Consider the following 15931-nt stretch of genomic DNA (forward strand, 5'->3'; position numbering starts at 1 on the left):
GGCGCGCCCCCCCCAGCCACAGCCCCTGCACCGCCAGCACAGGAGCCGGGGATTGGCACAATTTGCCTATTGCTCCGCATCAGTCTCTTACCCCCTCTCCGTTCCTGAGACCGCGGAGCCAGCACCCACCCGCAGTGCCTCCAGCAGCCCCTTTCCCACACCTCCGGGTGTATAAATTAAAGGCAGAAGGATGCACGGAGCTGCACGACTGCAGCCGCTTGTCTCCCCAGGAGGTGCCAGCCTGAAGCGTCCCAGCTCACCGAGGTGTCTTCGGAGCATGACGCAATGATATTCTCAATGAAGGGATTCCACTTGATATCCAGCACGTTGCCCTGGTGACCGCAAACTTTGGGGTAGTTTGGTTCAATCCGGCCTGTCTGTAATTAAAAACAGCCAAAAAAAAAAAAAAAAGAGGAAAAAAAAATAATTTAGTGGTAAAGCTGGTAGGCTGGAGCCCTGCTAGGGGAGCGAGCTCTGTAGATTGCTCTAGGACGGGGCTTTTGGCCAGAGGAGATGCCTGGCTAGGTTGGGGATTGGTTTTACCCCAACAGTATTCCCAGGGGCGTCTGTAGCTGATCTGTGTATGAGAAGGGGTTTCTGCAAACACCACCCCATGGGGCTGCCTGCCCCCGGGGAGGGGGCACCACCAGCTGGGGAGCTCAGTAGGAAATCTTTGCATGACTGTCTGAAACCACGGGCAAAAGGGCTGGAAAGGACTTGAGGGGCTCCAAACCAATCCTTGGGCCTTGAGGCAGATCAGCCATCGGGCCATGCATGAAGTGTTTGGTACTTTCCTCCCAAACTTTGGAAGTGACCTTGAGCAAGGTATGCATGTGTACTCCGCAGGACAAGTCCCCAGTGACTTTGGGATCATCAACACCCTTGCTTAACAATGCTAATAATCTAAGCGTGACACCACTGGATGGGATCCTTCCACACGGATAGAAATCCTTGCAAGACATTTAGGGACGGTCTGGTCTTGCCATCCCAGCAGAGCGAGGACCGGCAGAGCTCTGCAGCAGAGGACGGCGCACAGCACTCAGCACAGCCTCCTCTTAAGGTTCCCATCGCAGATGGGTTGCAGGAACCCCTGCTCCTTGCAGGGACCTTGCAGGGTGCCTCCACAGCCGGCCACCCCACTGCCCTTCCTTCTCCTGGGCTGGCTCCTTGCCACAGCCCGGAGGTGGTGGCATGCTTGGAGCATGCAAACTAACTAGGTCAGCATGACACAGCCACTAAATATTTCATAGCCCTTCCAGCACTAACCTTTTAACATATCGAGCTCCTGGCTCCATTACTGTGAACAAAGAAACGCACTGAGGATAACACGCTGCATTTTTACCATCCGCAGCTAAGGGCAATGGCCAGGAGTGCTCTGGGCAGCCGGATCAGGCCCAAGGGCTCACCCCTGCACCATCACTCCTGGGAAGGTTTATTTGAATTAATTTGCTCCTAGGGAGACACGGCTGCTAATTGCCAGGCAGCCACGGTCCCCACTGCAGCGCTGCATGGTCAGTCGCAGCTCCGGTGAACGCCAGCCAGGCCCAGTGCGGGATGCACAGGCAGAGCGGCTCTGCCTGCCTGGATTCGATCAGGCAGGGATGGAGATGCAGAAAAGCATCGCACAAGGCACTGAGAAACACAGGCAAACACAACCCTCCCCGAGCCCACTTTATCAATTTAAAAATACTTTTCATAGGCATTATTATTAGAGTGAAAAGCCAGTTCTTGCTCAAATTGCTACAACAGCTCTAAGTCATCCCTTGGACACGGCCCATATATAAGATGAGAACTAGGCTGGCCTTAAAACACCGGGGACTTAGTTATATGGGTCATATTGAGGTAAAGGAAAAAAACAGGTGCCTGCTCTCACTGCCTTCAGTATATGAACAAATGGACACCTTCAGCTCCATCACTGGCTGGGTAACAGGGTCACTGGCAGTCATTCCCCTCTGCCCTTCGATGCAGTCTCTTTCAAACACTCATTAATTCCCTGGCGTGACAGGCGCGGGATCACATCCCCGTTAGCCGGTCTGTGATGAGCACTTAACGCAAGACTGATTTCTAACTCATGAGCCTCTTTCTAATTAGGGCACGTTACACAAATTCCCTACCCATATGGTGCAGGGTTCATTTTCCCTTTGGTGATTGATACCTGCCGGTGTGATTTTAACCTCCATTAGGGACAATTTCAGGGGTGTCAGGGCAGGGATGGATGGAAGAGCCGGGACGGGGCAGCTGCGCCCGCCTCCTCCTTCAGCTGCCGACAGCATCACTTCGGCTCACTCAGAGAGCCTAAATTTTGATAATTCTGCCCATCAGCAACAACCTGGCTTAGATCTGAGCTGCCACTTCAGCCCTGGACCCTTAACTGCCTCCTGCCATCCACTAATGCATTTTCTTCCCTGCATTTACCTGGCAGCTTTGCCCCAGATAAGCATCAGTGATCGACCTACACAACGTTTCTGACATTATCAAACAGCTGAAAGGGCGTTTTCCTGGTTGATGCCCCAGACTTGGGTTTTATTAGTGCTATTATAAATCAGTTCAGGTTTTTAGGGATAAAAACAAGCAAAGTGACTTTCTGACAGTTTTGCCAGGGTGACCCAAGCCTCCGGAGGCTCTGGATGGCGCCGTGGCCAGAAGGATGGTCCCCTGAATCCCCGCAGCCGTGCATCCCTCCTCCTGCCCCCCAGGATACTTTTCTTTGCCTAGATTACATCAAGCACCACTGCAAACACTGGAGCATCCCACAGGAAGGGCAATACATTAAAGTACGCATCACCCGTGGATTTTAAATTTTCCTTTTACTCAGTGGCAAAGACAGCCCCTTGGGAAGTCCCTGTCACACCAAACCTGGACTGTGGGGGGCAATGGCCCCCAGCATCTCAGGGATCCCCCCAAGACGCTAAGATCTCCATGCTGGGAGCCAACGGTCCCCAGGAAAAGCGAGGCCCGAGGAGGAGCATCGACTGACCAAGTGCTGAGAGTACGCAGGCCATAACGCAAGGGAAATCATTAGAGAAGAGAAACCCTTCATTTAAATAAAGGTAAAATCTTTCCAATGCAGAGCCTAGAAAACAAATTTGATAAAAAAATTAGTTTTCCAGTAAATTGAATTTTCCAAAAGGGGTGGAGGGGAAGATTTAGGAAAATATTGCTTTTCACTGAAAACATCCTGATACCTAAAACTGGCATTCACGTTCAGCAGCTGTTTCCTTGGGGCCTCGGTACGTCGGGTGTCCTTGCTATGCTGCGCACCCAGGAGGGGCTGTTTGCCCTGATGGGTGCTTGGGACATGGGGCGAGAGCTGCCCATCGCCTGGGGAGACCTGCAGAGCCCGAGTCAGCTATTGCCCTTACCCAAATTCCACTGCAAAAATTATGCCATGAAAAGTTATGGAGAAAAATCTGGTTTTTCACGTTCTTTAAGTTTTCCCATGGAAAAAAAAATAATTCTACCCTCCATTCATAGGTGGGGAGGAGCTGGCATGGGTGGGGGGAGCTCAGCCCTGTGCCTCACAGCCCTGGAGAGACAAGGTGCTTTGGGTCTCATCCTGCACACAAGCATCATGCGGAGCAAAGCGTGAGCTGCAGGGATGCAGCCACCGGGACTAGCAGCCAAGGTTTGGGAAGGAAAAACCCAAAGGTGAGACACAGAAAGTGGAGGGAAATGCAGCAACATCAGTGCTTCGTTAGCACAGGAAGGTCTGCCTCCTGGCACCACCCAGTGACCCTCCTGTGAATTAATGGGATGCAAAGCACAGCTTTATGGGTCATTATATTAAGTGGGCTAGCAGACATTGCTTACCCAAACAGCTCAGATTATCTAGCTTTCCCCCTATTTTCATATTAGCATTAGCATGACGTTATTAACACACTGTCTAGAGTAGAAATTCATGCAGCAGCTGTTAAGTTCCAGGCGGAAAGACCTTTTAATAGCACAAGTTAATATGGAATCACTTTAATTTTGAGCAACCAGCTGAGTGATTTCCTTTGCAAGGTAGTTTTGATGGTTTTTGTCAAAATTCATTAGGCTTTCAAGAGGACAAAACAGGGTTTGGTTACTAGGGATAGTTTCTGCCCAAGAAATCAAGAGTTTTGATTAAAATAAGTTGAAGGCAGCCAGAGTGCCCGCAGCAAGGGCACACTTGTGCCCTCACCCTTGTGGGAGAGCAGTGGCAGGTTGTGCCCATGCCCAGGACACCTGAAAGAAAAGGAGCCAAGTAAAGGAAATAAAAAGAAAGAAAAAAAATCAGGGATTCATGTCATAGCTTCCCATTTAGTCATTCTTAGAGGGACCTTGTCAGCAGCCGTGCATTAAGCCGCAGTGAATCCTAATCGCTGGATCCCTGACCCCTGGCTAGAGGAAGCTCAGTGACCCAGATACCATCTCTTCAGCGAGAGCATGCTGTGCCACGGGGCGGCTCTCCGGGCTCCAGCAGCTCTGACGTTTTCCATGGCATGCACTGGAAGGAGCAAACCTTCCAGCAACTGCAGCCCCTCAAAGCCCTCCCTTTGCTGGAGCAATTAGGAGGACTTGAAAAGGAGAAAGTTATTCATATTATGGCTGGGGGGAAAGGGAAGAAAGGACAATGAATTTTTTAAGCTGGTTGAATTGCTGCTTGGTGACTGAGAAGGAAGCCTTCCCCTGGGAACGGTTGGACCAGCAGCAAGGGCAGAGCCCAGGAGGGTTGGACGCACGGCCCTGGGAGGTCGGACTGCCCTGGGAAGGGGAACACCATCACTAGGAGCAAAGTGTCTTTATTCTTAGAAGCATCACTTTTAAGCACTCTAAGTCATCAAAGCATTGCTGTGAGCGGTGTGAGCTCACGAGCAATTTTGATATCAGAGTCCATCTCAGTGAACCATCATCAGACTCAAGTGATGGAAAGCGTTATCACTTCAGACCCTCTGAGCAGCACAAGCTTCAGTCTCGCGATGGCAGGACTCCACATTTGCTTTGCAACAAACCAGCAGGAAGCTCGGATAAGTCATTTTAATATATGTATTTCATAAAACCTGCTTTTCACCAGCTTCCCTGGAAATACAAGCCCAGAACGTTTCCAAATGCTCATGTTTCCTATGAAGGTCTATAAGTGTGGCGAAAACCTCTATTCAACTCTACCTTCAAATCAGTCACGCATGGAAAACTTCACAGAAACAAGAGCAGCATCCATCCAGCATCAATACCAGCACCTTCAGAGCCTGTCCCTGGGTGAGGAACCTTCCCGAGGAAGAAGCACCCACCACCAGCCCCGGGGACCAGCCAGGCCAGGCAACCCTTCCCCACCCAGCAGCTTCCCCCAGGTGCTCCCTGATCCCTTATTAGCTTTCAGAGGGGGATCAGGGAAGCGCTGCCTGAGCTGTAGGGGATTTACAGGGTTTCCCAGAAAATCCTTGAGTACACCCAAGTCTCCAGTGGCTGAGATGAAGAGTAAATACATTTACTGCTGTCTTTTTAAAAAAGGTCTCTCCTATTCGAGAACCAAAGAGGAGGAAATTACACAGATTTCCCTGACACGGGGCAGATCCCTGGCTGATTTCGGTACAAAGGAAGGTCACTGCAGGTTAACTGATCTTCATCAGGAACCAAGTCAAACAGAACCAACACAAGCAAGAGAGAAATTGGACAAACCCTCAGCAGGGACCCAGAAAACCCATTGCCACGATGTGCTGCCGGCTACACGTTTTCCCACAAGGTAGTGGGGACCAGTCCCGGCTGAGAGCCCACGGGAAGGGGGAGGCAAGAGGAGGGCTCCAGGCACAGCTGGGCATCACATCTGCAACACGAGCTATTTAAGCAAAAAGCAGTGAGAACTTGAGGGGATGGGTTACTGGGCAGTGGAAGTGTTGCACCAAGAGACAGCACTTGCTGCCCCAGTCACTTGCGCAGTTGCACAGGTAATTTCCCAAGGAAATTCCCATGTGCAGGTGGAAGGATGCTGCTATTGGAGATGTTTCTCTCCAGCAACTGAATAAATATAAAGACAGATGCCTCAAGCCTTTCTCCACCTTTTCTGTTCTCCCCAGCAGCACCCCTTCTGCCAGAACACACATCCAGCCTCCAGCAGCTGCAAACCACCAGACGGCAGCGATCGCATGGCCCCAGTTTGGCCGGAGCCTGCCAAGGCCGAGGAGATTGGGCAACCACACCTGCTCCCAGCAGGACCATCCCCCGGGAGGGATGGAGCACACAACTGACCTGGCTGGAAGCTGGTCCAGGGATTCTCAGTAATATAAATCCATGAAAAAAAAACCAAACCAAAGAAATCCATGCATGCAATCAACAATATTGTTCATCAAAACATCAATTCCAGGCACTGGAAATGTCTGAACGTGCTTCTGCGTCCTGCAGAGAGTAACCTGGTTGTCATGAACACACTGCCAAGCTTCCTGACTGCTCTTGTGAATGAGAGCAGTAAGTAAAACGCTAAGCCAAGAGCCAGCTTTCTAGTAAACAAATTCTAAAAGCTCAGCTCATGTTCTGGCACCTTTGAGTGAAGAAGCTATTTAGCCAGATGTGCACCTCTAGGAAAATAACACCACAAGTGAGAACTGCCGCCCTTTTTCCCAGCCTGTCACACCTGGGAAATTCAAACAGGGAGGAGAGGGAGATGTGCTCTGTGCATCCTCCAGCACCTGCTAAAACAGTGTTTGTATTCTTTAAACAAGCAGTGCAAACACGCAGGGGTGTGCAGAGCCAGGCAGGATTTCTGCTTAGTCCTACGGATTTTTATTGCCTGTGCATCTCCCACCCCCTTGGGTCCACGGGCACCTTCCCCAGCCAGCCTCGCCACGGGGAGGGGGGCGGAGAAGGGGAAAGCGGGAAAGGCTGCAATCCAAGCAGGTTTTAGCAACTATCCTCTGTACAGCAAGCACCCTTAGCCATCCTCTCCCCCGGCAGAAGCTGCCCCTGCGCAGCCCCACCAGCGGTGCAGCCAGATGGCATCTCTGCCTTGGCCTCCACGCCATGCTCCTCGAGCAAACATCACAGGTATCTGTGCCTCAGTTTCCCCAGGAGTCATGATGCTATTGCTGCCTCTGGCAAACTCCGTGGTCAGGGGTGCTTTGGGATAAACAAACAGTCCCAGATTTACCCGGTTACTTGCCATAAAAAGTTACATCAATTTATAGACGACTTAGTTACTCTTTTTGTTATACAACTAAACCATGCAAGTCATAAAGCAGGAAAAGAAATCAGCATTGCTTAATGCCATTTTTGCCAGGATATCAGTTACTCCCCTTCTGTGGATAGAAATACCGTTAAGTTAAATATAAATACTGTTGTGGGCCGTAAGCGTCCCATCTTCTGCCCAGGCAGAGGGCAGCCCCCCGCTGCCTGCGCTTGGGGTAACTGTCAGATGAGCTTCTCCAGCCACGCCGGACCCACAGAGCCCTGTGGCCCTAAAACCCGCAAAGCAACGCACACGGCAGCTTTTGACAAACAATTTGCACAGATTAAAACCCCAAAGCCTTGCTGCAGAAGTATTTATCTGCACCATAAAAGCAGTAGCCAGGCTCAAGCTTGTTAATTAAAAAGACAAAAGCCCATATAATGTCCCTGTTAAATTGGATTATAGACACTAAAAATAAATCCATGTTTATTGGTAACAAAAAGCCACTTTTCCCCAGTGGGGACAGAGTTTCTCTCTATTTTAACCGGCAGAGGGGGCAGGCAATTGCAGGCAGGGCTGCACTGCGATAGCCCAGGCAAAGCCCAGCTCTCGCTTCTCCAAGCTCGACCCCAGGCTTTGCTGCAAATGCAGCAGCACTAATGGAGGCAAAATCCATATTTCCCCTCCCAAGCCCCTGTTGGCCCCAGGGCCCACATTTTCAAACCTTGTTTCCTCCTCTGATCCACCACCAGCTCTCAGGGCAGCATTAAATTTTTATGCTGACACTTTTTGACTGATCCAGGTGCTTAAAACCAGCCAGAGCCCAGGTCTGGGCTTCCCACAGCTGCTCTCCTGTTATCTCCTTGATAAATGCAGGGACTTCAGATTGTGCTCCAATGTGGAATAGTAATGCTGAAGTGTCAGCTTTTTTGTAAGCCTCAGGTCTTTTTTTTTTTCCTGGCCAACTCTAGGTTAAAGGAAACGTCTCCTGCAGACTAAAATCAGATAGAAAAAAATTCACAGAAAACAAAAAAGTAGTACAGACCAAGAGAGTCTCCTGTGTCCTGAGTTTAAAGGTAGAAAAGCTCCAAGGACATGAAAATTGGTTCATAGTACAGAGAAACAGAGAAAATTCTGTATTTTTTCCTGCAGAAAACCTCCCAGTAGTTTGAAGCGCAGCAGCTCTGAGAAGCAAGGAAAGCAGCTGTGTGATGAGCTTGCCCGTTCTCTGCCCAGCCTTGGCAAGTAGGTGTCCCCGCAGAGCGGGGCATGCACGGGGGTCCCTTGGGCGATGCCATGAGCACACAGGCAGAGCAGATGCCACCAGGACCTTGAGCCAAGACAAGCCGTCCTGGAGCCAGGGTGGGCTGCCCGGCGCACACAGCCCACTCCTCCTGCTCACCAGCTGCCACCCTGGCACACAGCTGGCAGGGGGGCACCCACGCAGGTTATTGCTATTAACCCAACGCAGACGAGGGATGGTGACACTGCTCCTTGCGATACAGGGGCTGTTCCTCTGTTGTATCCCTTTGTGCTGGGTAACAAAGGGAGAGGCAATACCTGCAAGTGGTTCCCTGCAGCACAACTCAGGCTTTGTCCGACTGCTGTCCCTGCCTCCCCAGGGCTGCTGTGGAGGTTTGGGACCTCCATGGGCATTAGCCACAGGCTAATCACCTCCATGGGCTGCCCCTGCTCCAGGCAGGCTTGTACAGGGCCCCACGGCAGCTCATCTACCCCCACAGCAGCAGAGATGGACATCAGTGTCCCACAGGGACACAGGGGGGCTCAGGCCCCCACCAGGCCCACAGGACCTCCCTGCTCACACCTCTGCTGCTCTGCATGCCAGGGCGCACACACCATCAGCACAGCCATCCATCACCGGCAGCAAGGCAGCCCTGCCCACAGTGGGGTGAGGGACCTGCCCCACGCTCAGCCCCACGCCATGGGCACCTCGAGCAGCTCACACACAGCCAAGCACAGCTACAACAGGCAGTGCCGGCATGAGCAACAACTTCGGACTTCAGCTTCCTACATGTAAACAGAGACTCCCCTTTCCTGCTCACTGCTTCCTTCAGCCGTGCAGGCAGATAACATTGTCTGGCCGTGGAAAACAAGCTATCTTCATCCCCTATAGAAACAAAAATCCTCCTATTGCAGCTTGAGTGATGCCAGCCACCCTTCTCCTGCAAAGGCTGCTCTCAGGGGTCCCTGCAGCATCCCATAGCCACCCCAACAAGCTGCACAACACACCACCACCCCACCCTTAGAGCTAATCCCAGCATACCCCCTGCCACAGCCCAGTTTACATGAAGCCAACTAAATCAGGCACAGCTGAGACAGATCCACATATTGCTGGAGCTGGTTTTTCCCCAGCTGTTTCGGCCAGCCCAGGACCAGCAAAGCCTTGGTGCTGCCTGAAGCCCATGGCCTCTCCAAGCTTCCTTGGGGCTGGTTGTTGCAGGTGAGCTGCAGCACAAACACACCAGTTTATTTTTTGATTTAATAACTGCTGCCAAAAGCTGTCCTGACCCTGGGACTGGGAGGAGAGCACCTCTCGGGCTTCGGGGCTGCAAGTGTAGTATCTTCAAAAACCGCCATGTATTTTGTCCCTTCCCTGGCCAGTGCGCTCCAGGGCTCCCCACGCGTTTGGATAAGGCTAAAGCATTTTGGAGACTAAACAGACCGAAGCTGAAGACAGCAGTTTAGGGATGGAAACCCCCTGGGAAGGGGAGAGCGGGTGCTCCTAGGGCTGCATGGCCCCATCCCGGCTCTGGGGTCACACACGGATGCGAGAGCCGTGGCTTTCCTTTCAGAGGAACAGAAATGCTTCATCACTACCGATAAAAGCCTGGAAATGCCACGAAATGCACCCTGGTGTGTTTGAAAGCCCAGAAGAGGCAAAGGCTCCTCCATGCGCGACTTTGTGCTGTTGATGATGTTGACGGCAATGCTGGATTTCAGTGTTGGCATTAAGGGATGTGCAGCACTGGAGAAAACACTGCTGTTTGGGCTGTAATATGTCCGATCTCGGATTCTCCCAATTAAGCACATTCTCTGCTAAAAAAATGTAGCCACACCATTCCTGATGTTTCTGGGATTTTTGCACAGATTTTTTAAAAATGGACCCCAAATCTGGCTTTCCTATAATTTCACAGGTCCTTCCCGCTCAGCCCCTCTCTGTCCACGCACCCCTTTACAAGGCAGAGAGTACAAGGGATGGCTCGCAGAGGGGTGGCCAGTGCCGGGAGCGTGTCCGGAGCAGATGGAGCAGAAGCATGGTCCATGTTGGACCACAAATGGGGATGGAATTTCACTGAGCTGCTTTCCTGCAGAACTGCACTGTCCGAGCAAGATTGGATTTTGCTCGTGATGACGGAGCTCAACCCATTATTACTGACTTAAAATACACAGACATTTTCAGTGTGGTCTCCTCTCCCCTTCAGCTGAAGTCTGGACCAAATCCTCCTGTCGCCATGGTTTGGGGAGCAAATCATTGTCTTCTCGAGCCTCAGCCCGAGCACCAGCACACAAGCTCTCCTTCGCCCACTCTCCGTGGATATTTATAGCACAAAACCTTTGCAGTGCTGGGGAAAGGCTGGTTCCCAGTGGCCGAGGCTCCAGAATTTGGGATCCTGCCCCAGCTCTGCTGCAGCTTGGGGTGGGGGGACAGGCTCAGGGAGGACGGGGGAACAAAACGCAGCCGTGCCCCATCTTTCCAGCCCACGCAGCCTTGCAGAAGCGGTTGCACATCCCCTTGATCGCGACGTAAGTGCACGAGGAACCAGCATTTCTGATGTGCAGGCAGAGGAACATATGGCCCAGCATATGAAAATGCATTGTCACTCGAAGCATAAAGCAGAGGGGTTTCTGGTGAACATTTCTGAGCAGAACAGAGGGCAGAAATGTAAAAACATAAAAAAGATGGCAGCAAATCAAGTCCTGAGTAGATCTGCAATATCTAGGTTACCTTAATTATGTTCAGCTAAATATGGATGCCAATTAATTAGAGGGCTGCTGATTTCCAAAGAAAATTAGTTTACTCTTAATGAGCTAATCAGTCCCTATTTAAAAAAAAAATAATAAATTATTAGATTGTACAAAGGCGTGTGCAGCCACTTGACACGGAGTGCCGAGGTCTGCTCTGGCTGGGATTTATTTGGTGCAATATTGACAGGATTTCCGCACGGGGCTGACGATCCCTTTGGAACAGGTTGCAAATGGCATTGCACTCCCTCTGCTCTTATCCCACTGGGACTGGGCGATGTTTGCCAGAAAAAAAGGGTAATCTGCTGGCAACACCAGGTTATTAGCTCAGGATTTAGGACCACGAGCAAGTGGCGTGTGGACGGGCATCCTCCCAGCTTGGGCTCGGTGGCGTGGGGAGGGAGGCAGAGATGGGGCTGGAGTGCTCCAAGTGCTCAGACAAAGCTCCTGTTTTTTTGAATATTAATAAGAGTCAAGCTGTGCGCTGCAATTAAAATGCTAATTATAATTTCTTCCATCTGTAGCTGACTCTACTCCAGAAATTAAAGAGAAATTCAGAAGAGATGTGAACGTTACATGTCTAGAGAAGTGTCTAAGAGGAATGCCAGGGCGTGGGGAGACAGGGTACGGAGGGGCTCAGAGGGGAGGGCTCCTCCATCCCACCACGGCCGGCTCTGCCAGCTTCCCCTCCTGGCTGGAAATCCCAATGGGTTTGGCACAGCCACTTTGCTGTCTGGGAGCCTGAGAGACAACCACCTTCTCCCCATGCATGTCGTATGTCTTTATACGCAGCGTGTCTTCAAGTTACATGGGGTAGGTGCATCCTTAAGGGGAGTGAGTGCAGCTTCTCCGATGTCAAAAATGCTCCCGAGAACGAGTGACTCGGAGTCCCGTGTCCCCTCCTGCAGCCCAAGAGCCGTGGGCTGAGGGCAGGATGCCCGGGGATGGGATGCGGGTACCAGCTCGGAGCTGCCGGTCCACACACTGGAGCACTGGCAGGAGAGCAGCAGCATCAGTGCAACCGTGGTACGCCACAGCAGTGCCCTGCGCTCAAGTTTTGGGAGCAAAGCAAAGGTAATATTTATTTCATGTTCAAGGTCGCTGCTGCCCGACTTTTCCTCCAAGAGACGCAGCTCTGCGTCTGTCAAGGGGACAAGCGCTCGGCCAGGAGCCACCGCTCCCACCGAGCACCGCTTTCTGCACACCAAGTGCGGTCCCGTGGGGCAGTTTCTGAAGTATCAGCTGAATTTCTGGGAATTTAAAATGTAATGAGCAAGAGATGTGCGGATTTATGTGGATACTCATGCAAAGAGCTGGGGAAAGTCTTAGCTGGGGACACAAAAGCACAGCACAGTGGGGAGAAAGGATACGTGCTGCAAACAGGATTGATAGTACAGAGGTGTATGCGCCACTTCTCCCGTGCAAAGTGCTTTAGATGGGTACAGCTGCAAACCGAAGCCCAGAGCCCTCTGCACAGCACATGGCTCCTGGCCGTCGGCTGCTCGTAAGGGGCTACGGCTTGGTGATGGAGTCTTCAAAATAAATCCTGCGTGAGGCGGCATCTGCTGCAGTGCAGAAAGCAAAAGCCCCTGGGGTTTTGCAACAGGAAAACTGCGTGCACAGCTGTGCTCTCCCTCTCAGGCTGTCCAGGGCGTGAAATTTGAGGGCTGAGATTATATGGACAAGCTCAAATAAAGAGCAAGGACTGCTACCTGCTCGGCAGGACAAGGGGCTCCACGGGGACTCCCCTGCATTCTGGGAGCTGTGTTGCTGAAACGCTGGGGTCACAAACCCGAGTGACCTCTGCCACTGCAAAGGGACAGGTTGGAGATGTGCCCAGCGCCCACCCTGCCAGCATGAGCTCACTGAGAGATGCCAAAAATGCTTTTAATAAATGTTTCATTTTCTTCCTAAAGAAAAAACTCAATTCACTAAGGCAGCTGTAAATCCTCCCTTCTCCGCACAAGAAAACCCCAGTAAAGGACAGCAGAGACTTTGACACATCCCGCTGCAGGAGGAGATTCCCAGGACGGAGCGTGGATCCGCACACCTGCGCTTAGGGACCGGCTCCAGATCGGAGTCACCTCCGCCGGGGCCAAACCTCTTACCTGCTCAAGGGGGATGACGAGGAAGGAGCCCCCACCGGCGCTTTCTGTCACGATGGCGAGGAAGCGGGCGTTGACGGCGCAGAAATGGTTGTCATGGACGTTCTTGGTGATGGGGATGCCATCAAAGCAGTGCTCCCGGCTCGCCACCTTCCCGTAGACGTTCCGAAACTTGGAGCTGCGGTACTGCGGGCGCCATGACATCTGCGGGGCAAACGCAGAAGGCTTAGCCTTCCAAAAATACCCCACCCAGGCTGTTTCCCAGTTGCTTTCCAGTTTCCAACCTGTGCTGCAACAGGGATTTTGCCTGCCGAGGCACAGCAGTATTGCGGCAGCCCAGATCTGCAAATATAACGCCCTTGAAAAAACATAAGATGTCTCCCTGGTGCAAGGTACAATTCACAAAAGGCATTAAAAGGCTCTCTACTGTTGCAAAATTTAAGCTTATCTCCTTTTCAGCATGAACTGCTTATCTAGAACACACAGCACTACTACTTCATGTGCATATGACAAATGAATTAAGGCTTTTAATGTGATGACTTGGAAATGGATTGGTCTGGACCACATGAAAGCATGCATCAGGGCAGAATAAGAGCACTTAGGCAGGGAGTGAGCATCGGAGAGCTGGTACATGTTGCGTTCAGCTGTCTCAGCTTATTTTGCATGGGTCTCCCCACGTGGGCTAACCCATAGCATCGCGGGAGCGCTTGTTGCAGGCCGGCTGCCATTGCTCCCAACAGTGAGATGCTCCCAGGGATTCCACCAGCTGATCCCGGCAGACCAGGGATCCCAAGGACCCACTAGCTCACCCTGCTTCCCCATAGCAAGTCCAAGCGCTGCAGACACATGCACAGGAATGAGTGCGCTTTCGCTTGTCCTCATTACTTTGCTTTTTCTAAGTAAAAAGACGACTGCTTTTTTCATTTCAGTCTTCTTTTGAACATTTCTTATGGTAGCACAAGTGTTCACGATAAAATCTATAAAGATTTAAGGCACTTTGAGTGTGCAGAAGAGCATAAGCGTTTAAGCCACCTTAGAGCAACATAAGTACTCGGCTCTATCCAAACACACGGTAATTGCATGCCTGAGGACTCGTAGCTGCTCACATCTTCATAACCAGCATCTATTGACAAAAGCGTGTGTGTACCGAAACACTGGGTCATCTGCTGAGAGCATCTCTAAGGGTGGGGCAACACCAGAGAAATGCTCCGGTGGCTGCTCTAACCCTGAATAACTCCAACTGCGTCCCTGCTTCACCCCAAACTCAGCACCACGGGCACACAGTTGGGAGCACCGTGTGTCTGAGCAGCATCTCCTGAATTTGAAAGGGGAATGCTTTAAGACTGGAAACAGTAGCGTTTCCACCTCTAACCCTTACGAGCAAGCCCAAGAGCAGGATTAACTCATGGCTATGGGGCAAAAGGCAGAGTGAGGAGCAGCAGAGGGTAATAGCCTGCACCGTGCATTATAGGGCTGATGTCAAGGGACATGTTGCAGTGACCTCGTGCGAGCAGAGCCCCGCTGTGCCGATATTCCTCGCAGCATCTGACACCCTGCCTGCAGGAAACCCGTGTGAGGGAGGCTGCGGGGCTGCCTGCAGACCCCACCGCCCGATCCCACTGCACTGCCTTGACCCCATGTCCACCCATCACACCCAAAATCCCAGCTGTATTTTCCATCCCACCAGCAGCACACATGCTGGGAGCATCCTTCTGAGGATGCACGGCAGCACTAGGGCTGCATGTTTGCCATGGAGGCGATGCTGTCGGCAATCCCCAGACTGCAAGGGAAAAGGACGCAGATCCTTGAGGATTTAACCCGAAACGAGAGCAGAGAGGCATTTTTGGCTGGAAAGGTTTCTGCTCTGAAAAAATGCAGACTCACGTCCAACAAAGCGCTGTGAATCTTTGCCAAACCTACCCAAGCGGTCAGAGCCAGGCAGGGCAAGGAAAAACACCCCGACCGCAGCTTGAGGAGTGGCTTTCAAGCGTTTCACTAAATCTTACATTTTCTTTTGTCTGAACAGATGAGTTTTCATATTGAAATTAAATTTTTTATAATGTTAAAAAAGCACAAAAATGTACTTCGGTATTTTTTAAGCTCTCAATTTGCTCCACGATCCCAGGACTTTGCTCTCATTTCTGCCATCCCTACGCCTCTGCTCCAGACCTATTGCAAAAAAGCCCCAAATTCTACCAGAAGGGCCATTTGCTCAATCCTTCCCCCACTAAACTTTTCAGATGCCTCGTAGCGTATCCCCACACAGGAGAAAACCCACGGACCCCTCAGCAGAAACCCCTCCTGCCACGTGGGGGTAGCAGAAAAGGGACTCCCAATATTTTGTGCATCCAGAAATTCAACTTAACAAGTCGCTGCCAAACGAAATGCCAGCACAAATGAGCTCCAAGCAGCCCGGAGATGTGTTTTTACCCTTAACGTGGATCCTCACACAGGTGTTATGGATGCTCCCCACCTGCTGCGGTTCCCAGCCACGAGGGCGATGCTGCTTGCAGGACCTCAGCACTTTCGCATCTCTTTTTTTTTCCCAGCCCTCCCTGTTTTATTCTTTCACCAAAAACTGGGCAAGCCTCCACTCAGCCCCCGCCACTCCGGGAGGAAGCAATAAGCTCAAGTGCCCGTTTCGCTGGAGAAATCCAGAGTTTCTTTCCTTTAACCTCAGTCAGTATTTCCTGTAAACAGTGTCACATCGCCCCGCGGCCCCAGG

General features: G+C 51.5%; 1 protein-coding gene across 1 annotated transcript in view; it reads right to left on the minus strand.

Annotated features, from left to right (window-relative positions):
• Positions 1 to 13410, minus strand: part of CORO2B (coronin, actin binding protein, 2B) — a 21945-nt gene extending 8535 nt beyond the window's left edge. The window contains 2 exon segments of the mRNA XM_009321442.1: positions 261 to 377; positions 13210 to 13410. Of these exon segments, the coding sequence (XP_009319717.1) occupies positions 261 to 377; positions 13210 to 13410 (318 nt within the window).
• Positions 13411 to 15931: the final 2521 nt, after the last annotated feature.

This window comes from Pygoscelis adeliae, unplaced genomic scaffold, assembly GCF_000699105.1.
Source record: "Pygoscelis adeliae isolate BGI_AS28 unplaced genomic scaffold, ASM69910v1 Scaffold13, whole genome shotgun sequence".
Lineage (NCBI taxonomy): Eukaryota > Metazoa > Chordata > Aves > Sphenisciformes > Spheniscidae > Pygoscelis > Pygoscelis adeliae.